This window comes from Miscanthus floridulus, chromosome 17, assembly GCF_019320115.1.
Source record: "Miscanthus floridulus cultivar M001 chromosome 17, ASM1932011v1, whole genome shotgun sequence".
NCBI classification, from domain to species: domain Eukaryota; kingdom Viridiplantae; phylum Streptophyta; class Magnoliopsida; order Poales; family Poaceae; genus Miscanthus; species Miscanthus floridulus.
The window spans coordinates 72,613,460-72,639,665 of NC_089596.1; the positions used below are offsets into that span (position 1 = coordinate 72,613,460).

General features: G+C 49.7%; 3 protein-coding genes across 3 annotated transcripts; all 3 read right to left on the bottom strand.

Moving 5' to 3' along the window:
- Positions 1-225: 225 nt before the first annotated feature.
- Positions 226-1,921, bottom strand: LOC136517595 (uncharacterized). Its single transcript, XM_066511208.1, has 3 exons — positions 1,600-1,921; positions 1,072-1,364; positions 226-989 (listed from the first exon to the last, which is right to left on the bottom strand). The coding sequence occupies exons 1-3, from the start codon at positions 1,810-1,812 to the stop codon at positions 455-457; spliced, it is 1,041 nt and encodes a 346-aa protein (XP_066367305.1). The 5' UTR covers positions 1,813-1,921; the 3' UTR covers positions 226-454.
- A 2,188-nt stretch (positions 1,922-4,109) lies between these two features.
- On the bottom strand, positions 4,110-7,028 carry LOC136518414 (FT-interacting protein 3-like). The gene has a single exon (XM_066512073.1). The coding sequence runs from the start codon at positions 6,880-6,882 to the stop codon at positions 4,453-4,455; it is 2,430 nt and encodes an 809-aa protein (XP_066368170.1). The 5' UTR covers positions 6,883-7,028; the 3' UTR covers positions 4,110-4,452.
- Positions 7,029-23,486: 16,458 nt separating this feature from the next.
- Positions 23,487-24,695, bottom strand: LOC136517358 (transcription repressor MYB6-like). The gene is made up of 2 exons (XM_066510908.1): positions 24,319-24,695; positions 23,487-24,171 (listed from the first exon to the last, which is right to left on the bottom strand). Exons 1-2 carry the CDS (start codon positions 24,579-24,581, stop codon positions 23,619-23,621), a joined length of 816 nt encoding a protein of 271 aa, XP_066367005.1. The 5' UTR covers positions 24,582-24,695; the 3' UTR covers positions 23,487-23,618.
- Positions 24,696-26,206: the final 1,511 nt, after the last annotated feature.

A 26,206-nucleotide genomic window follows, 5' to 3' on the forward strand; every position in this document is an offset into this window, starting at 1 on the left:
TTAACAGGGTTTTTGAAGAGTTTGGGATCCACCACGAGGAACATGATGTTCCTGCGAAGGTGCACAAATCCCTGGAGGACAAGGCGAAGAAGGCCACCGCCAAGAACGCGACTGCTGCGGCGGAGGCGAAGAAAATAAAGGGGGCTGGTGCGTGCAAGGTTCAGCAAGAAACAGCCGGCATCCGTCGCGGCACGTGGACATTTAATGAACACTTCAGTGTTAGCAGCGTCAGTATCACAAAATTTTTTAGATAACGGAACAAAGGTCATCGTTTTTGAAGTACCACAAATAACACTTTCGCATTCAGGGGTATTACTGAATTCACTCAAACTCTTACTAGCAATCTAGCATCCTTGATTTGCAACTGATTATGGGTAAACCTTGCACTCCACTGCCACATTATTTACGTACAAAATACCCAACCCGTGTACCGCGCTTTGTCTACACCGTCTGATCAGGCGAGCAGGTGGTCGTGCAGCCACCCCCGCATCGCGTTGAACGCGTTCTCGGCGTCGGCATCATCCTCCACCGACTGCGGCCGGTGCGCGAACCCGTGGCCCCTGCCGGCGTACACCGCCGCCCGGGCGCCTCTCGCGCGCCTCTCCAGCTCCTGCACCATCTCCACGGAGCAGTACGGGTCGCCGTCGCCGCACACGAACAGGACGGGCGCCGCGATACGATCGCCCAGGGACGCGTCCATCGGGCACCCGTAGAAGCAGACCCCCGCGCTGAAGCAGTTGTCATCAGCGTCACGCGCCAGCGTCTCCACGAGGCGCCCGCCGCCGTAGCAGAACCCGACCACGCCCAGCTTCTTGGACACCCCCGCGGCTTTGAACTCGTCCACCAGCCACCGCGTGCACGCGTCGATGTCGCCGGACACCCGCCCCGGGGCATGTCCGGCCAGCCATTGCTGGATGCTGTCGCCGCCGGCGACGAACGGGACGTTCAGCTTCCACGGGTTCCCACGGAACAAGTCGGGAACCAGGACACTGCGGGCATACAGACACCGAGAGATTAGACTTGGATGCAGAAGTGAGTATATATGGCATTGGCGTGGACAAGGTTTAGTACTTGTAGCCATTGCAGGCGACGCGGTAGGCGAAGTCCCGCGTGGCGGAGTCCTCGAAGCCGAAGATGTCGGAGAGCAGGAGGACGCCGGTGCCGTTGTTGTTCTTGACGGCCTTGAAAAGGTACGCGCTGACGCTGTCGTCGCCCTCGCCGATGACGAGGTCCGAGCCGCTCACCAGCTCGCACGCCTCGTCGTCGTCGACGGTGCTGCCCACCACTTCTGCCTGCTGCTGGCTGCAGTGCGGCCGTCCGTACGGCTGCCGAATCCGGGGATGGCCAGCGCAGCACGACTTCAGCTGTATGGGAACTGAAATCGTCACGCCAGAGCGCACACGGCACTAGTGACACTAGCGTTGGTACGACGAACGATTTGCCAAATCAAAATTTCCAATTGTCGCGGAAGCCCGAAGGAGCATGAGCTTGTGCGAGGTACGATGTCCGTCGTGCTATCGGATAACAGAAGCGGAGCACGAGCACGAGCTGGAAAGATAAGAGTGGATAAGCTTGGAGTTTGTGCTGGAGCTGACTTACAGAGGAGGACACAAGTGTTGAGGGGCGTGCGCTCGGCCCGGCGCACCGAAACGAGCAGGCACGGCACTGGGGACGTCTGCTCCTTGGGGACGATGAGCGAGGGAGCGCTGCCGGGCTCGCCGCTGCGACGACAGCCGCGGCCGCGGGCGCCATCGAGAACTCCTGGAGCGGGGACGCGCGCGCGGGGGAGATAGCGCACCAGGCCACCCACATGCTCCGTGTCGCAGCCGCGCCTTAAGATATTTTTTCCCGAGCTGAGTGCTGGCGCGGTTGTTGAGTCCCTGAGTTGTGACTCCCGCGCGCAGCCGCCAGGCGTCGTGGTGTGGTGGTGTTTTCGCGATGCCGCGCCTTAAAATATTTTTTTCCCGAGTTGAGTGCTGGCGCGGTTGTTGAGCCCCTGAGGTGTGCCTCCCGCGCGCGGCCGCCAGGCGTCGTGGTGTGGTGGTGTTTTCGCGATGCCGCGCCTTAAAATATTTTTTTTCCCGAGCTGAGTGCTGGCGCGGTTGTTGAGCCCCTGAGGTGTGACTCCCGCGCGCGGCCGCCAGGCGTCGTGGTGTGGTGGTGTTTTCGCGATGCCGCGCCTTAAAATATTTTTTTTCCCGAGCTGAGTGCTGGCGCGGTTGTTGAGCCCCTGAGGTGTGACTCCCGCGCGCGGCCGCCAGGCGTCGTGGTGTGGTGGTGTTTTCGCGATGCCGCGCCTTAAGTATATTCCAATTAAGTATATTCCAATTCCTCTAAAATGAAATAATCCAAATGCCCCATAAGAATATTTCTAGGTTAATTTTTGCGCAGTGATGAATATTGAATCATTGAGGTGGGTATTTTATCTGCACGTAGAGATGTAAACAATTTTATTCTCCCTAAGTAACGTGGTAGTAATTTCAGGCATTGAGAATGAATTCGTGTTTGTTTTTGTGGAATACTACGGATAAATGATGTCGTTGATTCTTAGGGGTGGGATATAGTCTAGCCAAAAAAGGACGCGCTTCGTGGCCAACACCATACTTGCACAATGGTGGGCCGCCGAGTTAGCATCCCTACACACCCATACAATTTTGAAATCACAAAAACTCCTGCCTAACTCTGTAATATCAAAGCAAATTCCTCCAACTGAGGACCTTAATCCCTTGCGATTATCAACCATGGACTTCAGGGCGCTACAATCGACCCCCAGGATTACCTTGTCATAGCCGTTCTCCAGCGCTAGCTCAAGCCCCTCTTTTGCCGCCATTGCCTCAGCAGTAAGAGCGTCCGGCACATGATCAAGCCAGCGCGCCGCGCCAGCAAGCACCACTCCATTGCAATCACGAATCACAACCCCACTACTGCCCGTAGCGGTAGTATCATCAAACGCAGCATCTGTGTTCATCTTGATCCACCCCTCGGCCGGCTTCTGTCACTGCTTCTCCCTTCTCGGCTGAGTCGGCTTGACCGGCATTTTAAGCATCGTGGAGATATGCCGCACGGCTGCACTTGCTTCCCAAACCTTCCTACCATGGCGTCTGGCATTCCTTCCTGACCAAGCCCGGAGAAAATATGCACAGAGCAATAGCCCGCCACCTGGTTGGTTTGGAGAAGGAAATATAGATTCAGAAGTTTACATTTCTGTGACTACATAGGAACTCGCTTGCTTGTACATTTGGAAATCGCTATCTATGTATAGTACGACCCAGCCGTAGACTCACATGCATCGTTGTTTGATCAACGGCTACTAGAGTTTGAACCATCTCCGTGGTCCGTGGTTGATGCGCTGATGCCGACTCCAGCCGTACGCGTAAATACTGCAAGGATGTTACAGCCTTACATGCATCCGGCGTAGTATCGTCTATGAGGCTGTGACGCTGCCCATGCCATCACGTACAACTGATATCTTTTTGAAAAAACACGCCACCTATCAGAAGTTCCTCGCAAGAAGAAACATCAGAAGATCTCTTTCCGTGCGTAAGGGAGATAAATAAATTTTGATATGGGCAACGGTAACTCCGAGTATCTTTAGATACCTACTTCACCTACCCATCACCATTATCCTGCAGAAATGACTAACATCCTTTTCGCACTCTCGTACTGCGTAGCCTGTTCGTTTGCTCGTAAACGATCGTAAATTTTCAGCCGGGAACAATATTTTTCTCTCACACCAAACCAGCCAGCAGTAAATAATCCACGATCGTTTACGGCCTCCCGAACAGGCTGAGGGCTGCGTGATTCATACGAAATGCGGCTTCATTTCTACATATGATGCTAGAACACGGCACCTATAGTCAAAAGATTAACCAAAGCAACAATCTTGCAGGTCACAACGATGACAAACCCTGGAGACGGGCAAAAATTTGTCACCAACAAACAACACAGCAAAACCGCGTATTAACAAGGAGTACAACCGCAGCAAGCAGGGCATGTCCAGTGAACCCAAACAAGGTGAGTGGTTCGAACACAACATGGTCTGTTGGTCACACAAAACGCAAACAGCATGGCCCAGGTGCAGGGAAAAGATCACTGAAACACAAACAAAATTGACACAAATAGTACAAACATAATACACGGGGGATAACATTGTTCCTGCCATTAGTTCTATGCTAACAACCTGAAGTTAACATTACATTTCTGCACCCAAAAACCTCCTCTCACTATCCCAAAACTCAAAAGGGATCCAGTTGTTCCCTTTCTTTGGCATAACCAAGGAAATAAACCATTAAACCGACACCTTATTGCTGGGACACTAATGACCTCTAATATATGAACTCATCAGGTATATTCACATCTGATCTGATGCTAATCAGAAGGAACCGAACCGAGCGAAACAGACATAAATAAGTATGACTTGCACCTGTTTCTCTTACGCTGAATACTGTGATCTCAAAGGAGCATATCAGACTTGGCAGGCAGTCTCCTGTAGAAGTTGAAAGGAACGGAGGGCATCCTGCTGCGGAACCGGGGATGTCGCAGCAGGTAAAGCATTGCTATCACCATCAAAACCTGGAACGGCGTCACGTACAGCACAATGGCGACCACCAGGGATAAGAAAATGAAGATGGCGGTGGCCCGAGGGTCCCTCCAGCTCAGCAAAGCATGGGCTCTCTCGCCTTGTGTCGCCAGGTCCCCAACCACAGTCTGCACACGACCTCCGACGCTCCTCAGCCTGTCATAGCGCATTCTGACAATTTCAGGCGGTCTGGAGGAAGGGAATGTGTCAAACTCCTCATCAAGCTCATCAGGGTGTGTCAGCTCAGCATGGGACAGCTTAGTATCCATGTGCGACGGATGCCTTGGCCTGTACCGATAGTTCCACAGCCCGATCATGAACATGTAGAGGAAGATGGTAGGCAGGATGAGCTCCGGGTAGCAGATCAGTATCAGGAACAGCATGTGTACTAGCATTGTTGTGATTGGGTTCCGCCAGCTCCTGATGCCATCGTACCACTTGAGCATTGCCAAAAAACCAAAGAACAGTGAGGTAATCCGATGAAAATTAGCCTTGCTGCGCCGGAGACTAAACATATGCGAGTCCACATCGAGCATGTATTCCACAACCTCCCTGCGCAGCGGGGGCTCAGCACGGCTGAGTCTTGCTGCAACAATCTGCATTGCCTGGTGCCTCAGGTAGTCCAATTGCATCACTGGGATCGGCTGTGTGTAGTGCATCTTTGGAAGCATGGGACGACCATACAGCGCCATCATGTTCACCCAAGCTGTGCAGGTAAACCGCACAGCCAAATGAAGCTCGCCAGTCTTCTTGAGTCCACTTGGATGTAAAACCAGCAAAGGGTAGAAATGCGTGTACACTCTATCCGTCTCCAGTGTAGAGAGCCTGATCCTGACCTTCCCAATCCGCTGATCTGGGCCACCGCCATTCTTGCTCCCAATTTGGCCATTGTCAAACACCACCACTGTGATCACGGTGCAAGGATCAAACACCTCCCAAGTATACTGCTCATTCCATTGTGGATTCAGCTTGTCAAGAATAGTCCTGGTGTGCACCCACTTTGGTCCATATTTGGCCACACAATAGGCGTCTGTGGTGCGTCCATCCTTGGGCTTCATCGGTATCAAGTTCCGCGCACCCAGAACTCCCAGCTCAAGCATCCCAATGCTTGGTTTCCTTGCAGGCTTTGATGATGGCTGCAGATCACTGCTGTAGTAGGTGGACTCGTCAAGAACATGATACCCAAAATCAAGGGACATCCGAATCTGTATCTTGCTTGCGAACTTCACTTCCTTCCTCTCAGGATCATCGGAGGGGCGCATGAGGCTGTACCACCGCGGCTCCACGGGCTTGCCGAAGTGGTCGTGCCGCGGCATTGCTGCTGCGAGGGGCAGCACAATGCGGCCGAGCATCTCGTCGCGGCCCGGCGCGACGCGGTCCTCGACGGTGACGACGAGCGGCTCGTCGAAGGGCTCCGACGCGACGAACATGAACTCCTCGTTCCAAATCGGGTTGGGCGTCCCCGGCGGCGCGCCGGGGCGCGTGCGGCGCACCTGGCCGGCGAGCTGCAGCTTGACGCAGGCACTCATCGGGCGCGAGGTGTCGTGCGGGATGAGGTCCTGCGCGCCGATAGCCGCGACGTGGAGGTACACGAGCTTGGGCGAGAAGTATACCTTGGCACGCGTGGACGCGACGGCCGCGGGGCCCGCGGCGGCGTGCGCGTCGGAGTGCCAGGCGTCCGGGAACGCCTCGTCGGCCTGGGTCCCCAGCCAGACGGAGAGCATGATCTCCCCGTGGGGCAGCTTGTCGCCGCGCTTGGTCTCGAGGCGGTACCACTGCGGCGCGAGCGGCGAGTCCGGGGGCACCCGGACGGGCACCTCGGCGAGGTCGAAGACGACGCGGCCGACGAGGTCGTCGCCGGCGAGATCCTTGGCCTTGAGGAAGACCTCGAGCAGATGGGACTGGAGGTGCGTGGCGGAGAAGGCGAAGATCTGCTGCCAGGACGGGTTGTGGCTGGCCGCCTTGACAGCCGTGGTGCCCTTGAAGTTGCCGAGCTTGACCTCGACGAAGGGGTCGATGGCGCCCGTGGCGGACACCGCGGGGAGGTCCCGCGCCTTGACGACGTGCACGTAGAGAAACCGCATCGGCTCGACGAGGTCGTAGGTGGATGCGATCTTGCCCGCGCCAGAGGCCGCGGCGGCGGCGGCCGCCGAGGGGTGGAGGCCCGGGATGTTGAAGCGCGGCCGCAGCACGGCCGCCAGCGGGGGCCGCGTCTCCACCAGCCCGAACTGCTGCTGCGGGGGCAGCATCGGGCCCCCCGGGCCCGGCACCATGAACGGCCGCGGCGGCATTGCCCCCTTCATCTCGTCGGCGGCGGCGGCGGGGTTTGCTCAGTGGGGAACGGCGGCGTGGGGGGAGCGTGGGTTGGACCTGGAACCAGGAGCCCTACTAGTGACTAGTGAGGCATTCCATCGAACAGTGGTGTGAACGGAGCGGAGCGGAGCGGGGCTACTACTGCCTGCGCGGCTGCGCTGCGCGACGTGTTTGCGTGGAGGAGCGTGGGGGCAGCGTACGGGCCAAAGCCGAGATCTGCACCGCGTGTCGTCGTTGGCGGCTAGCCGTTGCGGAACACAGTCGTTGGATGCCGATCCAACGTCTGGCATCGGACCGAATCTTCCTGAGAGGAACCGTGTCACGAACCCGGCGGCTTTACCACTGTTTTGATAACGACGCGCCCGACCGACATGCGGGCCCGCAGACCGCGGGGCAAAGATGTCAGCGGTGGCTGCTGCTGACGGGGACGGTATGGAAAATCTTGGTGCTGGGGGCAGGCGTGCCTTGTGTGGGAGGCCGGATGTGGACGGACGCGGGGAGGTGGGACCCTTCGGCGGGAGGGGGCTCGGACGCTCTCGGTTCGCAGGATTGTTGCTGGCCAGCTTGCTGTGTCGGATCCTTTGTGCTGTGCTGTCATCCGTCGATCGTAGGCCAGCAACGTGAGCGTGCAGCGTGCTGTGGCTTCACGCTTTCGTTTTTTTTTCTTTAGCAATAGCAACAGGGGGGCGCGGGGCGGCGGCGGAGCAAGGATGCATGCGCTCTGCCTGTCCGGGCTGGCTTTCCTTGATTGCTTGGCTCTTCACCGTGTCAAATGGACCACCCGTGTACTGACAATTGTAATTCGGCTGATGCTGTTTTGTTATGAGAGAAACACTGTATCATGACTGATACGATCAAGCGAACAGGGTTATGCATGTCAAGTACTAGTAGAAATGGAAAACATGTTTGCCATATACTCCCTCTGTCCACTATTGGATGTCTAGGGGCGCGTTTGGTTCGCGGCTGCACCGTGCCGCCCAGCGCCGCAGATTTCACGCCACAGTTTTCGGCGGCCGTTTGGTTGGTTGGGTGCCGCACTTTGCGGCGTGTCGCGGCGTGAGCATAGGGCCGTAGTTTATTTTCTACGCCACACTCCGCCAAAACTATGGCGAGAAAAACGGTCGTCGCAGTTTTGGCGGCGTCCCTGCTGTGGCTCGGCGCGCTTAGGCGCAGGCCAAACCAGCCCTAGGTTCACAGCATGTTCTATGCATCTGGACACATTCTATGTCTAGGTTTAGAGAATCTTCGTTGCACTCGGTAACAAGCTAAAACTACACATATAACGAGACGGAGGGAGTATGGATGATGTAACCCTCGCAACTCCTTAGCGCTCCTGTTTAAGAGTAACGAATATAATGCCCAAATTATATGAGGTTTAAAAGACGTTGATTCCAGGGTTTATGGTGTGCATGGGTTTGCAACAAAGACAAGGGCCCACACTTGTTCTGAATATCCAAGATACGGGGTTGCTGTTGACAACGATGTTAGACATAGACTCGGTCCTTGTCAAGATTCCATTCCCAGGTTACTTGTTGGTGATGTCCTCGCCCGTACATACATTGCGGACGCCGCGCCTCCGCTAGCCGTTGCTTGCATGTACAGTACAAAACATCTTTTCTTTTCTTTTTTTGAGGACGACACCTCTTTTCTTTCTTTCTTTCTTTCTTTCTTTCTTTTTGATTTGAGGACGAAACATCTTTTCTCATTGCAGGAATACTTTGTATTTTTCCTGCATCCAGCAACCCTGTTCCTGTTTTACCCACTACTACTGTACTACCGCCTTTTTCCTTCCATGTGCAGGCACACCGTCCGTGCGCGTCAAACAAGCAACAATTGTGTACCGGACATCCCTTTGTAGTTTTTTGAAATCTATCTATCTAAATACAAAAAACGCTCCCGTGACGTGGAACAGCGTACTTTCCAGCCATAGGATATTACGCAACGCTCTAGCTTTTTTTCTCCTTCAATTCAAAAAGTGACGCGTCTCCCTTTTGTAAAAAAAAAAGTGGACGCGTCTCCTTTTTCCGAAAAGAAATAAAGTTGCCCTGCCGTTTGCGTGCAAGCGGCCAGTTCTCCTTTCGGGACGTACTAGCTCCAAACGATGGTGAGTCAGCCGTGCAGTGTCCACGAAGGATCGATGCGTCGTCACACTGAAAAGTGTCACGCACTAGCACTATGACGCTGATCATATATGCTTTGATGATCATTCCGACTCTGTTCTTCGTGTAGACGACACCATGCTAAATCACCGCTGCCTATGAACGGCAGTGGTAGCGACCGGACACGGTACCCCTTTTCCGGCATGGCAGGATCATGAATCCGCCGCGGGCGCGATGAGTGTCAGAGTGGCTCTCGTCCGCGGATCTACCTCCCGTCCCCGTCATCACAGTTTAAGCTAGTGGTGGCGCGGACGTCCGGTGCTCACCGACGCCGCCGCCTGTCCCTCCGCGCCCGCATGCTGCCGCGCTTGGACGGGCCCTGCCCTGCTTTTGGACCAGAAACGGAGTCGTCGCCGAGTAAGGCCCCGTTTAGTTTCACCTAAAAGCCAAAAATTTTTGCATAGTAACCGTCACATCGAATCTTGCGGCACATGCATAAAGTACTAAATGTAGACGAAAAAAAAACTAATTACACAGTTAGTCGAGAAATCGTGAGACGAATCTTTTAAGCCTAAATAGTCCATAATTGGACAATTTTTGCCAAATACAAACAAAAATGCTACAGTAGCCAAAAACCAAAAATTTTCGGAACTAAACGCGCCTAAGCCACGCGGTCTCGGTTGTCCATTCGGAGAAAGCTGCTGGTCCCACGGAGACGGAGTGGCGGCAATTGGCAGCTGGCAGCATCAGTTTCCTTTGCCAAATGCCGTCCTCGACAGAAGCGGAGGAAACGAGTTCCAAATCCCCACGCCCAGACCGGACAGCCGCCGCGTGTAGGCTGCTACTGGAAACAGCCGCGCGCGACAGCCACTCGCGAGGAAGGGAGGGAAGTGGCGAAGGGCGGCGGCGCCCACGCGTCAGTGCCAGAGCACGCCGGGCGATCCGCGCGGCGCGCGACGGTTCCTCTGCCCTGCTCGGCGGTCGCACGGTTTCCGTGTTCGGTGTTCCGACGACGAAACCGAGGCGCGATTGTTGAGGGCCGTGCGAGTTGGGATGCTAGCTCGGCCTTGATGGGCTGTTCGTTTTCTCTCTGCCGAAGCGCTTCGCCGTGCGTTTGGTCGATGTGATGTGTGGCCCAGCAGAGTGGGTGCGGAAGTGCGGCATATTTGGCTATTGTGGGCCGTGAGATTCGGATTGGCCCGTTACTCCCAGTTCTGAGGATACGGCCTGACCGGATGCTGCGTAGTCCGCCGCGAGCAAAGACAACTTGCTCCTGAATCATGCGAGGCTGCAGCAGAGTCTCAAATTACAGTAAAAAAAAGTTATCAAAACAATTACAGTAAAAATAAATTGACGGCCGTAGTATGATTTAACGATCAAAGATTCAATCTGGAACTGGAATACTCGTTGTTCTTGACCATCTTGTTATCATCCCCGACTCCTGAACGAGCAGCACCTGTACCTTCTCATCTACCGTCGCTCTGGCAAACCGCTTCGATTGATGCCGTGCGTGCGACTGGATAAGGGAGGAAGAATCAGGCATACAGATATGTGCAGATTGGTCACTCATGTGGCTGCAGCGGTCCAGGGCTCCAGGCTTGTGCCTGGTTGCAAAGGACACTCCCACCAGAAATCTGGTTGCACCTAACTCTTGCTACATCCAGCCAAGGCAGTAGCATCCTATCGCTGCTCGGCATCGCCGATCCGGCTGGCCATAAATAAATAATGCCGCAGCTTCTCTCACAGGCCGTCGTCCCCAAGGATCGGATCGCATACACACACTCGGCAACCTGAAAATATGCTGGAGGCAGGCAGGCAGGTAGGTAGGAGAGCGAGGCTGTCCAATGCAGGCCAGCCAGACAGCATGACCCTCACCCTCCTGATATCTTGCGTGTTTATCGAGAACAGCAACCACCTTTCCCCCGATGCCGTCTGTCTGCACTTGGAGCCCTGCAAAAGAGGGTAGCGCAGCGCACTCACTGTCGCACCCTGGTGGAATCCTTCTGGATGCCTTTCATGTTTCGTGGTACTAACAAGACGCCGAGGAGCACGACGAGGAGGAGAAGCACAAAGTTTGGCTAATCACAGAGCAATTTTGTGAGTTGAGACAACGACACGAGCTCCATCGTCAGTCAGTCATCAACTCACCCATGAAGTACCTACCTGCCTGCCTGCCTTTTCCAAGAGGAGTATTTCGGCTGCGGTTCTGCCGTTGCGGCGCCACCTCAGAAAGCAAACCAGCTATCTATATTGTGGCAAAGAGTCTCGAAGTAATGTAGGATTAGAACCTAAAACCAGACGTTGTGAAATCACAAATCGCTTTCGCAGTTGACTGGAGGAATCTTCGGGGAGATCGAACGGCCACGGCAATCACGTTTTAGAAGCAAACCAGCGGCGTCAGCCAGCTGAATAGCTGAATTAGGTGAGGTGGTGCTGAACCAGGTGATGCCGTCTGTCCACCAACCTCCAGCTACCAACCTCCCAATTGCATCCATGCCGTCTCGTCCAGATTCCTTCCACCACCCCGGCCGAGCGCGTTCGAAAAAGTTATTGTGCCCAGCTAACCTAGTAGCTAGCTTAAGCTAGTTGCTAGCTATAGAATGCACGTACGAGTTGGCAGAAGCTAGTCCCCTACCTATTTTTTTGATTTTCATTAATGAAAGAACGTACAAAAGAGCCAAATATACAGGGAGAGAAAAAGGGGAGAAAAGAACTACAACAACTGCTACTACAGTTACAAGGCAACCAGGCCCAAAAATAAAAGAATGACAACATCATGAATAACTGTCTCGCCAAAGGGATAAGGGGCCCTTAGTTGTTGCTTTAGCCTTGATACACGCCAGGCCAAGCTCCTCCTTGAAAAGCCTTTTCAAGGTCGACAGGTTGCAGTTTTCATTATCAAATATAATGTTGTTCCTAGTTTTCCGTATAATCCAACAAGCTGTTATCATGAGCTCCCTGAAGATAGAGTGACCAAAGGCTGTCCTGGCTTCAATGACCATGTCCAACGGTCCCAAGTTTGTATTCCAGTAAATATGCAAAGTATACCAACAATCTTGGCTAAATGGGCATGTAAAGAAAAGATGTTCAAGAGTTTCTTCACTACCACTGTTGCAAAGGACACAGCTGTAGTAATCAAGTATACGATTCTTTCTTCTTAGAATATTCCTTGTATTGAAGCGATCTCTCAGCAATAACCAGAAGAAAAACTTATGCTTTCCCAAATTACTAGATGACCAGAGCCAATTAAACAAAGGAGAAGCTTCCAGGGTTCCTCTCAAATGTTTGTAGGCTTTACTAGAGCTGAAACGAGATCCCCATTTGTAAACCCATGTATCATATGCCTCAGGGTCCAGATTTAAGTTATGCACGATCTCCTGTACTTCAGCAAGCTGAGCTGCAGCCTGACTAGGAGAGGGGAAGACTGAAGATTCTGTCCAAATCATTGTTGATCAAGAAACTCAGAGAGGATTTGGGCTTTTTAACAAAAGAGGAGCTATGGAAACCTGAGTTTCAGTGAGTTACCATCCCATGATTCTAACCAAAACACTAGAGTATTACCCTTATTAGGTATGCAGACAGAAATGGATTTATACTTGTCAGAAAGTTTCAAAATGTCCTTCCACCAAAAGGAGCCACTAGGAATTCTAACCTGTGGTGGCGTCTGCTGATTATTGTATAGATTATCCCAAGTCAGGTGGACCCAGGGCAGATTAGCATGGTTATAAAACTTGTCCATATACTTCAAAAGAAGAGCAATGTTCTGGGTTTTGAGATCAATAATACCAAGTCCCTCTTCTTTCTTTGACCTGCATGCTGCTTCCCAAACTGCTAAGCAATTACCTGTCCTGTGTATTTCACCACCACTCCAAAGGCATTTTTCCCTGTAACTGTCTATTTGCTTAATAATCCGAGGAGGGAGTTGAAGAGTACTCCCTCTGTCCCTAATGTGTGTCGCCATGGTTTGCGTGTCGATAAGTTTGATTTAATTTATAGAAAATACATACAACATTTGTGTCTCCAAGTAAATTTGTTAAAAAAACTAGATTCAAATATCCATCCAATGATGCTAATTATGTACCATAAATATTAATATTTTTTAATATATATTTAGTCAAAGTTGTTTCTTGTTAAGCGAAAACGATAAATATTTAGGGACCGAGGGAGTACACATATAAAAAGTTGGCAACACTGTCATTACATAATACACGTGAATAGGAATTTAGTAGTAATGATATTTATTATTCCCTCCATTTCATATTATAAGTCATTCCAACTTTCTAGCCGTCATGTAGTAGTTTACATTATCGGTCGGATGCCCGGTTGTTTGTAAAACTCTCTTCTTCCTTAATACAATGATACGTAACGCTCTTGCATATTCGAGAAAAAAAATCATTCCAACTTTCTTATAGAGTCAAAGCATCTCAAGTTTGACTAAAATTATAAAAAAAAATTTACAAAGATTTATGAAATCAAATACATATAATATATGGAAATATAATTAATGAAGAATATAATGATACTTAGTTGGTATCATAAATATTATTATTTTATTATATAAATTTGATTAAATTTGAGATGTTTTGACTCATCGAGAAAGTTAAAATGACTTATAATTTAGGATAAAGAGAGTACATGATATCATAAATATTAATATTTTTTACAGATAGTTAGTTAAACTTTGTACTTCCCGTGCAATATGCGTTTAGTTAAATTTGTAGTTGATTGATATTTCTCGATGGGATATACTCGTTTTAAAACGGAAGGAGCAGTAGCCGAGAGGTCTTACCTTGCAGGTAGGGCAGGGCTGTGAGTCGACATCACCACCAATTCTGGTTCCAGGTAATTAATGAGATTCATCCATGTGCCCGACCTCTGCGGGAACGGATCGCACTGGAAGCAAATTTGAGCACGCCCGACATGTGCGACCCCAGCCATATATTCTGCACGTGCTCTGTTCGTATGTACTATCTCCATTTCAAATTATAAATTATTTTAAGTTTTTTTTAAGTTAAAGCAACTGAAATTTTACAAAAAAACTATAGAGAAAATTACAAAAACTTATGACATCAAATCCGTATTACTAGAAAAATATAATTAATCAATAATAATACTTGTTTAGTATCATAAATGTTACCGTATTACTGTATCATATAAATTTGGTCAAACTTAAGATATTTTGACTCTCCAAAAAAGCTAAAATGACTTAGGATGGAGAGAGCAGTGTTAGCATCACAGTGGACCTCTAGACCATAGATCGGGGTAGAGCTTCTACTAGATGGGGAAAACAGTTGGTGTACCTTAGTCTAGGTCACCGCTCTGTCCATGGCGCCGCAGCGGCTTGGACGCCAGTGTAGAGGCTGCTCGGCTCGGTGGAGTCCGTAGTGGTACGGTGGTGACCCTGCAGGGGCGACGGCGGAGTGGTGGGGCATCTCGTCGCTGGCAGCACACTATAGATTAGATTAGGGTTTCTATCGGTGGATCACGGCGGCTCAGACCAACCTCGTAGTTAGAGCCGTGATCCCCACCTCTCTTTTATACGTGCTGTGCGACAGGGGTCCACCAACCGTACTAGGGTTGGGCGCCCCCGATCAGGGCGCAGAGACAAGGGCCCAATAGGCCGTTGGGCCTATTGGTGGAAATCAACTAACATTCTCCCTCTTAATCTCATTACTATCTTTCAATCTCATATCATTTACTTTTGTTCATTCCATTATAGATTAGCGCATGGAGCATGTCTCATCGTCACGGTCCATTGCTGATAGATTTAACAGCTACAACACACTACTCTGTTCTGAAATTGATATTTATCTTTGGGTCTTCTTTTGTCCAGGAATTTTAGGCTTTTCCTTAAACCCATGCTAGCTACATGTTCTCTGAACACTATGTTCTCTGAACACGTTGGGTGGTAAGCCTTTTGTAAGCGGATCCATGAGCATCTTTTCTGTACTTATATGCTCAAGACTTATGACTTGATCCCGGACTTTTTCTATCACAACATAATACTCTTTGTCAATGTGTTTGGCAGCACCACTTGACTTATGTTGTGAGCATACTATACAGCCAGATTATAATCGCAGTATAACTTAAGTGGTCTATAGATGTCGTCAACCACCTTCAAACCGGGTATGAACTTCTTTAGTCAGTTCATCTGTCCTGTTGCCTCATATCACGCTACAAACTGTCATACATTGTGGACGATGTAGTGACAGTTTGCATTTGAGCTTTTTCATGAAATAGCTCCCCTTTTCAAGAGTGAATACTATCCCATCGTGGATTTTCTATCATCTCTCGCATAATCAGAATCTGAATTTCCCACTATGTGGAGTGAATCAGATCTTCTATATGTCATTATGAGGCCTTTCGTTCCTTGCAAATAATACAAGATTTTCTTTACTAATTTCATTGTTTTGTTCCAGAATTGCTCTGGAATCTGCCAAGTAACCCGGTAACAAATGCCAAGTCAGGGCACGTACATACTTGAGCATATTGTAAGCTTCCGACAGCTGAAGCATATGGAACCACTTTTATTTGATTGAGCTCATATTGGTTCCTGGGGCATTGAAAATCCCCATGTCTGTCGCCCTTGACTATAGGAGTAGGTGAGGGATTACATTTATGCATACTGAATTTCTTTAAGATTCTTTCTATGTATGTCTTTTGTGACAGTCCTAATACTCCTTTTCTTCTATCTCGGTGAATCTCGATCCCTAGAACGAACGAGACTTCACCAAGATCTTTCATATCAAGTTTTGAGGACAAAACTTCTTCGTGTCCTATAGTAGACTGACATCACTACTAGTAAGTAATATATCATCCACATACAGGACAAGAAAGATAAACTTCCCATTCTTAAACTTTGCATAGACACAATTGTCCTCTACATTTTCTTTAAAACCTAAAATTTTTTATTGTCTGATCAAACTTCAAGTACCACTGTCTTGAAGCTTGTTTTAATCCATAAATGGATTTCTTTAGGCGACATCCCATTCGTTCTTTTTCTTCCATGACAAAACCTTTCGGTTGTGCCACGTAAACATTTTTCTCCAAGTTTCCGTTGAGAAATGTCGTATTTACATCCATCTGATGTAATTTTAAATCGTAATGTGCCATTAATACCATTATGATTCTGAAGAAAACTTTACACGAGATTGGAGAAAATATCTCATTGTAATTAATCCTTTCTCTTTGCATAAAACCTTTTGTCACAAGTCGCGCTTTATATCTCTCTATATTCCTTTGAGAGTCAAGTTTTGTTTTGTAGACCCATTTACAGTCTACTGTTTTGACTCCTTTAGAAATTATATCCAAATCCCAAACTTTATTGATATTCATTGATTTCATTTCATCTTCCCTGGCCTCAAGCCACTTTGATGAATGATCACTACTCATGGCTTCTTCAAACAAGGTGGGATCATCCTTCATTTGAAATTCCTTAGTATTGTACACTTTATAATTAGCAGGAATAGCTGATTTTCTAACTCTTTGAGACCTTCTAGAGGCCTTCACATTTGACACATCTTCTGTTTAAGGCTGTTGTTGCTCTCCCTCATGTGTGGCAATAGGTTCTATAGGATCCTGAAGAACAGGTTCCTCATCATCATTCATTATTGCCATAGGTGGGATAACAACAGGTGCTGGCACCACAGTATCTAGCACTATCGGTGCAGCGACAGCAGGTAGTGAGAAAAATGGCTCATGAATTATTGGAGTGGGTGCATACACCCGCTTCACTTCAATGTCAATTTCTCGAGCTACCATGCTCCCCCTCATCAATCCATCCTCTAGGAAGATAGCATGTCTCGTTTTCACAAACTTTGTATGTCTCTCTGGACAGTAGAAAATAAAAAACTTTTGACTTTTCTGGGTAGCCAAACAAATGACAACTTACTGTTTTGGGATCTAACTTTCTAATGTTTAGGTTAAATACTTTAGCCTCAGCAGGGCTTCCCCACACACTTAAGTGTTCGGTGAGGGTACTCTTCCTGTCCACAACTCATACGGTGTTTTGAGCACCAACTTACTTTGTACTCTATTGAGAATATGAATGTCGGTTTTTAACGCATCCATTCATAGGCTCAACTGTAAGGTGAAGTAACTTATCATATTGTCCACCATATCCATCAGGGTATGATTGATTCTTTTAGCTATTCTATTCTGTTGAGGTTCGCCCGGTGTAGAATACTGGGCTACTATGTCATTCTTTTAGGGTACGCCGACCGTAGTACTCCCCCACGGTCAGACCTGACTATTTTAATCTTTAAATTGCATTGAATTTCAACTTTTGCCTTTAAATATCTATATTTATCAAATGCTTCTGTTCTTTCTTTCATTGGATAAATGTAGTCATAACGGGAGTAATTATCTGTGAATGTTATAAATGAATCATAACCATCCATACTCTTTATAGGAAACAGACCACAAATATCTGTATCAATAATCTGTAGAATTCTTGCGCTTTGTTTGACATCTTTCTTAACTTTCTTTACATACTTTTCTTTTATGCATTCTCTGCATTGTTCTAAATCTGAGAGCTCTAATGGAGGAAAAATATTATTCTTAACTGGTCTTTTATTCTCTCCCTCAAAATATAGCCTAAACGATAGTGCCATAATTTCGACGACACATCGTGAGCTCTCTTATACCATAATTTCCAGAGTAACACTCTGTCACCAGCTGCTTTATCAGCTGGGTAGCATATGTCTTTGAAGAGCCAGTGAACTGACTCTTTATTCTATCGAGGTACTCGATGACCGTGTCACACTCTGGGATTGAGCCCACAATTACAGGCTCAATCGTGTTCTTTATCACAACCAAACATTTCTTATTGACAGTGACACACTTCCTATGCTCAAGGGTATATAACATCTTTCAGAATTCAAAATCACTCTCTTTAGTTGCCTAAACGACATCAGCCTCGTTTGTGTCTCTCACCAGTGCTACAGACTCAGTGGAACATGGTGAGATGACTACCCAGTTCACCTTAGACAAGATGAAAACTAGGACAAACCTTTTCTTAACATAAAAATGATACCATTTGCATGCCTTGATTCCAACGTTGATCAAAATTAAAACATACAACTGTTCGTATACACTAATTCTACATCACCGTTGGACAGAAATAGAATTAATGTATAAAATCATTAAAATTCACAACTGTTCTTATACACTAATTCTACATCACCGTTGGGCAGAAATAGAATTAATGCATAAATCATTAAAATTATGATATTGCTATTAACAACGTTGGTCAGAAAATAACAACATCATAATCATGTCAAAATCTCTTTTTCTCTAATTAAATATCACATTGGCTCAAAATAATTGGAGAATAAATAATTTCTTTAGCAGCGGAAAAACTCTCTTTTTCTCCAATTAAATATCACATCGGTATAAATTAACTGGAGAATAAACCATTTCTTTAGCAGTGGAAAACGTATACTCAATTTCTTCAATTTTACCCACAGGAAAAAATTACTTTTTCTATTTTCTACAAGGAAAAATTAAGTCACTGTTCTTTCGGCCCGGCCAGCAAAATAGCCTGACCCAGCTCCCTTGCGCGACGTCGGCCGCACCTAGGCCGCAACCTGGGCCTGGGCCGGCAAAGTCGCTCGGCCGCGCGCGCCCGCCTGGGCCTCATCGCTGGCCCGGTCGCGCTCCGCCGTCGGTTCGCATCCGACGGTCACCCGCAGGCTTCGCGGGGTCAAAAACCCACTCGCCAGCGTCGGCTGAAAACCCTAGCCCCATTCGCTTCTGCCTGCTTCTCTCTCTTCGCTTTCTCTTTCGTCGCTCTCCTCTCCTCTCAGCGTAGCCACAGCGAGACACCGAGAGCGAGCGAAAGCGGTGGAGCGAGGCAGCCATGGCGCCGTTGCCGGCCCCCTCGCCGGTGTGCATGCTCCCCAACGGGTGACTGTGCCGCCGTTGAGCGGCCTGGCCGCGGCGCCCCCTTGGCCGAGACCGGCGAAACGCTACCCTGGCTCGGCCCTTCTTCTCCCGTGCCGGCGAAGGGCCATCCCGACGCACGGCGAGGTAGGTCCGATCCCCTTTTCCCCTTCTCCGATTTGAGTTGTTCTTCTCTTTTCCGAACTGGTGTGGGGAATTAGGGTTTGTTCTATTCGTTTCAACTCATTCATTTGATTCTTTTCTTTTCTATTTGTACTGAATCACTCTTTTCCCCTTCCTCATCGCGAGTTAGGGTTAGAGTTCTTTTGAACCGATTCGGTTTTGTCTCGGTTTTGATTCAAGATCTTCGAGATAGGCCCCTTCCCCTCTTGCCTTTCTTCTCTTTAGATCTTCTTTCTTTTCTTTTCGGAGTTCATCCGAATCGGAATCTAGGATAAGGGTTCGGGTTCCAACCCCTGTTCTTCTTCTTTCTTTGGATTTCCTTTCTTTTCTTTGATTTCTTTTCTTTTCACGGTTTTGATTTCGATTGGGATGAGGATGGGTTAGTTCATCCGAATCGGGTTCACTGTTGTTCTTCCCCACGGTTTTTCGTGGGTTAGGGTTCGGCTTCGTGAGCCGAGGGCCCTTCCTCTTCACCCAGTTAGGGTTAGGGTTGGGGAACCTTCTATGTTCTCAGATCCGTACTGGATTAGTTCTTTTCTGTTCTTTGCTTGCCGTGCGCCTGCGAGGACGGCGGTGCGGCACTTTTCCCCGCACGGTGGCGGTGGTGACCGGGTTTCCAGTGACGTCTGCCATCCCTGGTCTCTTTTTAGTTTCTTTTACCCGATTAGGGTTAGAGTTTCAATCCGAAATGGATTTAACCCGTGTTCTTTCTTTTCTATGCTCTACCCGATACCGTCCTTGCTCTGATACCATTGTTAACATCACAGTGGACCTCTAGACCATAGATCGGGGTAGAGCTTCTACTATATGGGGAAAACAGTTGGTGTACCTTAGTCTAGGTCACCGCTCTGTCCATGGCGTCGTAATGGCTTGGACGCCAGTGTAGAGGCAGCTCGGCTCGGTGGAGTCCGTAGTGGTACGATGATGACCCTGCAGGAGCGACGGCAGAGTGGTGGGACATCCCGTCGCTGACAGCACACTGTAGATCAGATTAGGGTTTCTATCGGTGGATCACGGGGGCTCAGACCAACCTCATAGTTAGAGCCGTGATCCCCAGCTCTCTTTTATATGTGCTGTGCGACAGGGGTCTACCAACCGTATTTGGGTTGGACGCCCCCGATCAGGGCGTAGAGACAAGGGTCCAATAGACCGTTGGGCCTATTGGTGGAGATCAACTAACAAGCAGTACATACGACACTAGCGTTGCAGAAATCTCTCCTCTGCTTGACGCCATGTGGCTTGCTAGCCCTGGTTTGGCTCTGTTCGCTTCGCTGAAAAGTCAGACTGAAAAGTACTGTTTGTTGATTTATTGTGAGAAAAAAAAACACTGTAACATGGCTGATAAGTTCAAGCTAACAGGGCCATAGGCGACGATGAACGCCCTGTTCGTTTAGCTTATAAACCGTACTTTTTCAGTCAAACAAATAGTATTTTTCTCTCACAATAAATCAGCCAATAGTATTTTCAGTTATGGTTTATCAAGTCTAAGCGAAAAGGACAAAACTGAGCAGGGACAAATCGTACCGTTATAGTGGGAAGAAATATCGGGTGTGAGGCGGCGGACTTTCTTTTGAAGTTTCGATCTTGCGTTGAAATGTTGAAACTTGAAGCTAACTAACCTCGGAAGATCAGGTTCGATCTTTGACCGTGCATCGCATTACTTCGTGTATCCCAGCTCTCGTTCTGAGCTGAAGTCCACGCTCCGACATCCGAAGATGCGTTCGTTCGATCTGCAATTCGCGCATGCTGAAGTAGCATGCTGCTTCTGCTATCTCGGCTGGATGGGATCGGCCGGAGATGGAGCGTCAAGTGGCTGGTCGAAAGGGAACTGTAGATAACCGGTCCTGTTCGCTTTACCCTATATTTAACTTGTTCAGCTTATTTTTTTAGCTGAACTAGTATTTTTCTCTTATAACAATTCAGCTACGACAATATTTTTCAGTCAGTTTCAGCCAAGATTTAGTCAGCCAAACAGGACCTAGGGCTGCCTGGCTGGCTGCAGTAGTCTCTGTTGGCCAAGATAGGATCCGTCCCGGACCCGTTGAAATTGAAATAAACACCCGTCACCAACCTACAAAAAAGAGAGAGAAAAAATGCAAAGGAGTGAAAGCGACACAGCCCCGCGACACACTGCGAGAAAACCGTGCGCTGAAAAGGACCCCACAGAAGCTTCTCTTGGGTATTCCCTTTTGTAGGTCAAAAAGAGAGACGCTGATTCCTGACAAGCCACTGAGATATTTCTTTATGGCCACTTCAGCTTGGTAAGCATCTTATGGAAGGAAACGAATTTCGGTTTCGGCTACAAGCCAATTAGCCAAAGCCTCCGCAGTGAAAGAAAACAGAGTTGCGCGGAAATCTTGTTCGATTTGATCACTAAGACGGATGCTGATTCGATCTGTGCTGGTCAACGATGATGTCGAGTAGGCAGAAAAAAGGGCGCGGCTCTGATAACAGCAGCTGCATGCCTGCATACTTGGCACGCAACGAAAAGGAACACAAAGCTCCGAATTGAATTCCGGGCGTTTGACGAGTGACGATGACGCAGGCGAAGACCAAGATGAAGATGCGGGTGCAAGGAGCGGAGGAATAATCCCAGCGGCAGCGGAAGGGCGGGCGATCTGCAGTCTGCACCGAATCCACCCGGTTATTGGCTGTGTTAGGCTGGGAAGGAAATCGGCTTATTTTTTTTTAGCCAGGGTAGTATTTTTTTCTCACAACATTCCAGCATAAAACAGTATTTCTCGCATGAACAGTAAATAATCCATACCAGCCGAACACTTCCTGTGCCCTTGCTATGTAGGCAGAGGCAGTCACATGACGCCCACCCTCTTTTCGACGCTTTTGTGTTGTCAGCTACAGAGTACTCGCGATGAAAACCGATGCCATAGGAAGCCATATGACTGATATTACATTTGTTTTATATTTCTGTCATGTTCTTTTGTTAGAATCAGTCAAGGTTTATCAGTCAGCCAACAGTGTTTTTCTCTCACAACTTATTTGACCATTAGTGTCCAATCATAATCTAATTAGGCTTAAAAGATTCGTCTCGTGGATTTCGTCTAAACTGTGTAATTAGTTTTATTTTTTATTTATATTTAATGCTTCATGCATGCGTCCAAAGATTCGATGTGACGGGAAATCTTGAAAAATTTGGCGTTTTGGAGGGGAACTAATCAGAGCCTTGCACGCAAGGAAAAGGAACACAAAGCTCCGAATTGAATTCCTGGCGTTTGACGAGTGACGATGATGGAGGCGAAGACCAAGCCCTCGTTTAGTTGATGCCAGAATCGGCGCCGACGTAGCGCCTGTAGCTACAGTAGCTACCGTAGCATTTCGTTTGTATTTAATAATAATTATCCAAACGTTGACTAATTAGCTTAAAACGTTCGTCTCGCAAAGTACAACCAAACTGTGCAATTAGTTTTTGATTTCGTCAACATTTAATACTCCGTGCATGTACCGTAAGTTTGATGTGACGGAAAATCTTCTTTTTGCATAGTGACAAAATTTGGATTTAGGGTGAACTAAATAGGGCCCAAGATAAAGATGCGGGTGCAAGGAGCGGAGGAATAATCCCAGCGGCAGCGGAAGGGCGGGCGATCTGCAGTCTGCACCGAATCCACCCGGTTCTTGTGCCTGTGCCTGTGCCTGTGCTGTGCAGGCAGAGGCAGTCACATGACGCCCGCCCTCTTTTCGCCGCTTTTGCGTTGTCAGCTACGGAGTACTCGCGATGAAAACGGATGTGATAGGAACATATTATATTTTGTTTTTATATTTCTGTTCGATTTAGATTTGAATACAGATAATGTCTATAGATAATGTCAACTATACTGGATAGGATATGATTAGATATCGACAACATAAATATGTGATTTAAGTATTCGGATACGAATACGGTATCGAATATTGAATATCTAAACTCGGATACGAATAGATCTTCCCTTATCTAAACGAATTCAGTCTCAAATGGGGTCGAAAAATTATCCGTTTTCACCCGGCTCCTCGTGGGTACTACCATGTGTACTAGAAAGATTCGGCTACCTACCAAAACCGGAACGCAGCGCCGGCCCGGCCTACTCGGCGGGCGTCGGTTCGAGGTTCCGGCTCCCGGTCCGGTCGCCGCGCTTTGAAAACAATCGTTCGCGTCCTCTTCCTGCTTGCATGCTGCCTGAGCAGTAATGCACTTTTAATAGTTTGCCAGTTAGGTGGCTGCCAATCTGTTTAGCCTTTCGTTGTACTACTACTGTTAGTACCTGTACACATTTATAATGTGCCTCAAGAATTCTGCCGCCAAATCAAGTAGTTCCTCTCTGGCTCTCTTGTATTTGCACGCAGAAGAGGAGTTGACTTGTGAACAACGTACCGGGGAATTGCTAAGGAGGGGAGGGAGAAACTGTGAATTTCGAACAAAAAAAACTGAGACGATCACAATTCTTTTTGACCTGTTTTCTTTTCTGAACCAGTGCTGTCCATTAGAAAAACTGCCTGTCCTGCAAATTGCAGTGAATCAAGCCCGCTATTCTAACGACTCTCCTCTCGGTTCTGAATTTTGAGACGCACTACTAGCCTTGTTCCAACGGCCTGAAAAATCGAAACCCCTGCTGCCCCGCGACGTCATCAGCCTGGCAGCCGCACGACGCCTCCCCGGCGCGGAGGCCGAGGCGGTAGCACAGGCACAGCGGCTGCTGCGAGTGCGAGGTGGGCGTGTCGGCCGCCGCCGCCGCTGGGCCCACGGACAGGTCGAGGTTGAGGTTGAGGTCGGGGCACCGCGGCTGCTCCCCCGCGCTGGTGCCGCCGCCTCCGCCGCCGCCGCTACCGCTACCGCTGCTGCTGCCGCCGTCGTCGGATGACGACTCCGCCGGCGCCGGCGGCTTCACGGCGAGCTTGACGGGGGCCGCCGGGACGATGACGGCGCCCGCGTTGTGAAGCAGCGCCGCCGACGCCGCCCGGTGGTGCGCCGCGACGCCGGGAGCCACCGCTGCGTCGGCGCCGAGCGCGCGGTGCGTCTGCGGGTCGATGCCGCGGGCCAGGAGCTTGCGCTTGATGTGCGTGTTCCAGTAGTTCTTGATCTCGTTGTCCGTCCGGCCCGGCAGCTGCCCGGCGATCAGAGACCACCTGCGGGTCAAAGAGATGAGCGAGCAGCATGTCAGACAGCATCAATCAATCAATCAAAGGACGTATCGATCGACTGCGTGCGACGACGGAAGGTAGACAGAATAGAAGGACACGGCGCCGCGCGCAGGCTTACGGAGTAGTACTCACTTGTTGCCGAGGAGGCTGTGCAGGCGGATGATGAGCTCGTCCTCGTCGTCGGTGAAGTTGCCGCGCTTGAGGTCCGGGCGGAGGTAGTTCATCCACCGCAGCCTGCAGCTCTTGCCGCAGCGCAGCAGACCCGCGGCCTTGGGCAGCGAGCGCCAGCACCCCTCCCCGTGCGCCCGGATGTACGCCACCAGCCGCTCGTCCTCCTCCTTGGTCCACGCGCCCTTGTTGGTGTGCGCCTTCTCGCAGCACGGCGACCTCCCCATGGCTAGCTAGCTCTCCCAAGCTGAAACCAGAGCAGAGCACTCGTGGCGCTGGCGCCGATCGATCGGTCGAGCTCGCGCAGCCGGCCCGGCTGCGCGCTCCCCCCTGCTGCCGAGGCGCGCGGCCGCGGGGGTCCTATATATATATGGCGCGTGGGCAGCGTGCCCGTGCTCGCTACAGCTCGGGGCGCTGTTTCCTGTTCCAGTGTTTGTGCTGCCTGTACACGCTTTTGTTTCCCCCGTCTGTTGCTAGAGTTGGGTTGGGTGGTGGTTGCGGTTGCGGTTGCGGTTGCGGCGGTGGAGCCCGCGTGTCGTGCACTTGCGACGCCCTGCTCCCACTTGCTGCTTGTAGTTGTACTGCTACTGCAGCTCCATCGGCGGTTTGGTAGCGGTGGTTACGGCTCGCGTCGCTGCGGGGACCGGTGACGGTTGTTTCGGCGGCCGGGCCCGTGCTAATGACAGAGGACATGATGAGATGGAGCGGGGGCAGCGGAGGCTTGCTTGGCGTGGTGCATTGGAAGGAAAGGGTGGATGGAGGACCAGACCAGACCAGACCAGCATGAGCCGATGAGCGAACGGGACCGCCCGGCCGGACCCTGCCTGCCGATGAACCCACATTCAGCGAGGCAGCCGTGCAATCGACACGGCGTCATTGCGAAAGGTCCCGTCAGTTAACTTTCAGTCCCAACTCCTACTATGTACAGCTCCGATTATTACTGCTGTAGTGCTGAGCTTCTTGCTGTTTGTTTGATCACTGGCAGAGCAGAATCTGCTCGGTCGGGTGGTGCTTGGCAATGCGGGAGGGAGAGAGAGAGAGAGAGAGAGAGATTAATGAGATTGGGAGAGCAACCTTGAGCAGATTATGAGATTAGGTAGCAGCAGGCAGCAGCTGTTTTGTTTCATCAAGTAGTGTGGTTGGCGGCGGGTGCATGATGTACGTGTGTGCTTTCTGGAAGGTAGCGGGGGAGCTGGGAAGGGCAGCGATAGTTTAGGGCCTGATTAGGTGACATGCGTCCGGTTGGGTTGGGAGTCTTATTAGGTCGGGTTTGGTATGGTTCCACAGCCACAGGTGGGCTCATAAAAAAAAACCCAAGGTCAAAGCTACCGTAACACATGCCACTATGCCATGCGTTCCCTTTCCGTTGGGAACTTAAACTACACAAAGTACTCTTTGTTCTGTTGGGTTAGGGCAACGTCTGTTGGAACCGGTTGGATGCGGCGAGGCCCGTCACCGGAGGCAGACTGTTGAAGAACTAGTACAAAATTTAAGTGGCGTCTGAGGACTAGGGGCGAAGCCAGGATTAATTGTCGCCGGAGTCAGGGCAAACTCACGGTACTAACTTAATACAATACCATACATAACATCAACAAAAGTAAAGTAGCATTATGCTATGCGACTCGCAAGAGAACAGGGGAAGCTAAGAGTTTGGAGCCAGTGCAACGTTTGGTCTTCTGTCTTTCATGGATGGAGAATCTAGGCTAGCCAGTCAGGGGCATCGTGGTCAACAAGATTTGAAGCAACCGCAGACTATATTTGGTGAAAACGAAGAGGACCAGGGGCGAAACTAGCACGAAAATTTGAGCGGCGACCTGTTATTGATGGACCTCTGTAGCTACATGAAAGGAGG

What these genes read in the sequence shown, in the direction of transcription:
- LOC136517595 (XM_066511208.1), bottom strand. Translation starts at nt 1,812, where the DNA reads ATGTGGGTGGCCTGGTGCGCTATCTCCCCCGCGCGCGCGTCCCCGCTC. An exon ending in CAACACTTGTGTCCTCCTCT is followed by an intron (nt 1,365 to 1,599) that starts GTAAGTCAGCTC and finishes GTTCCCATACAG; the next exon opens with CTGAAGTCGTGCTGCGCTGG. An exon ending in GTCGCCTGCAATGGCTACAA is followed by an intron (nt 990 to 1,071) that starts GTACTAAACCTT and finishes GTATGCCCGCAG; the next exon opens with TGTCCTGGTTCCCGACTTGT.
- LOC136518414 (XM_066512073.1), bottom strand. Translation starts at nt 6,882, where the DNA reads ATGAAGGGGGCAATGCCGCCGCGGCCGTTCATGGTGCCGGGCCCGGGG.
- LOC136517358 (XM_066510908.1), bottom strand. Translation starts at nt 24,581, where the DNA reads ATGGGGAGGTCGCCGTGCTGCGAGAAGGCGCACACCAACAAGGGCGCG. An exon ending in CACAGCCTCCTCGGCAACAA is followed by an intron (nt 24,172 to 24,318) that starts GTGAGTACTACT and finishes TTTGACCCGCAG; the next exon opens with GTGGTCTCTGATCGCCGGGC.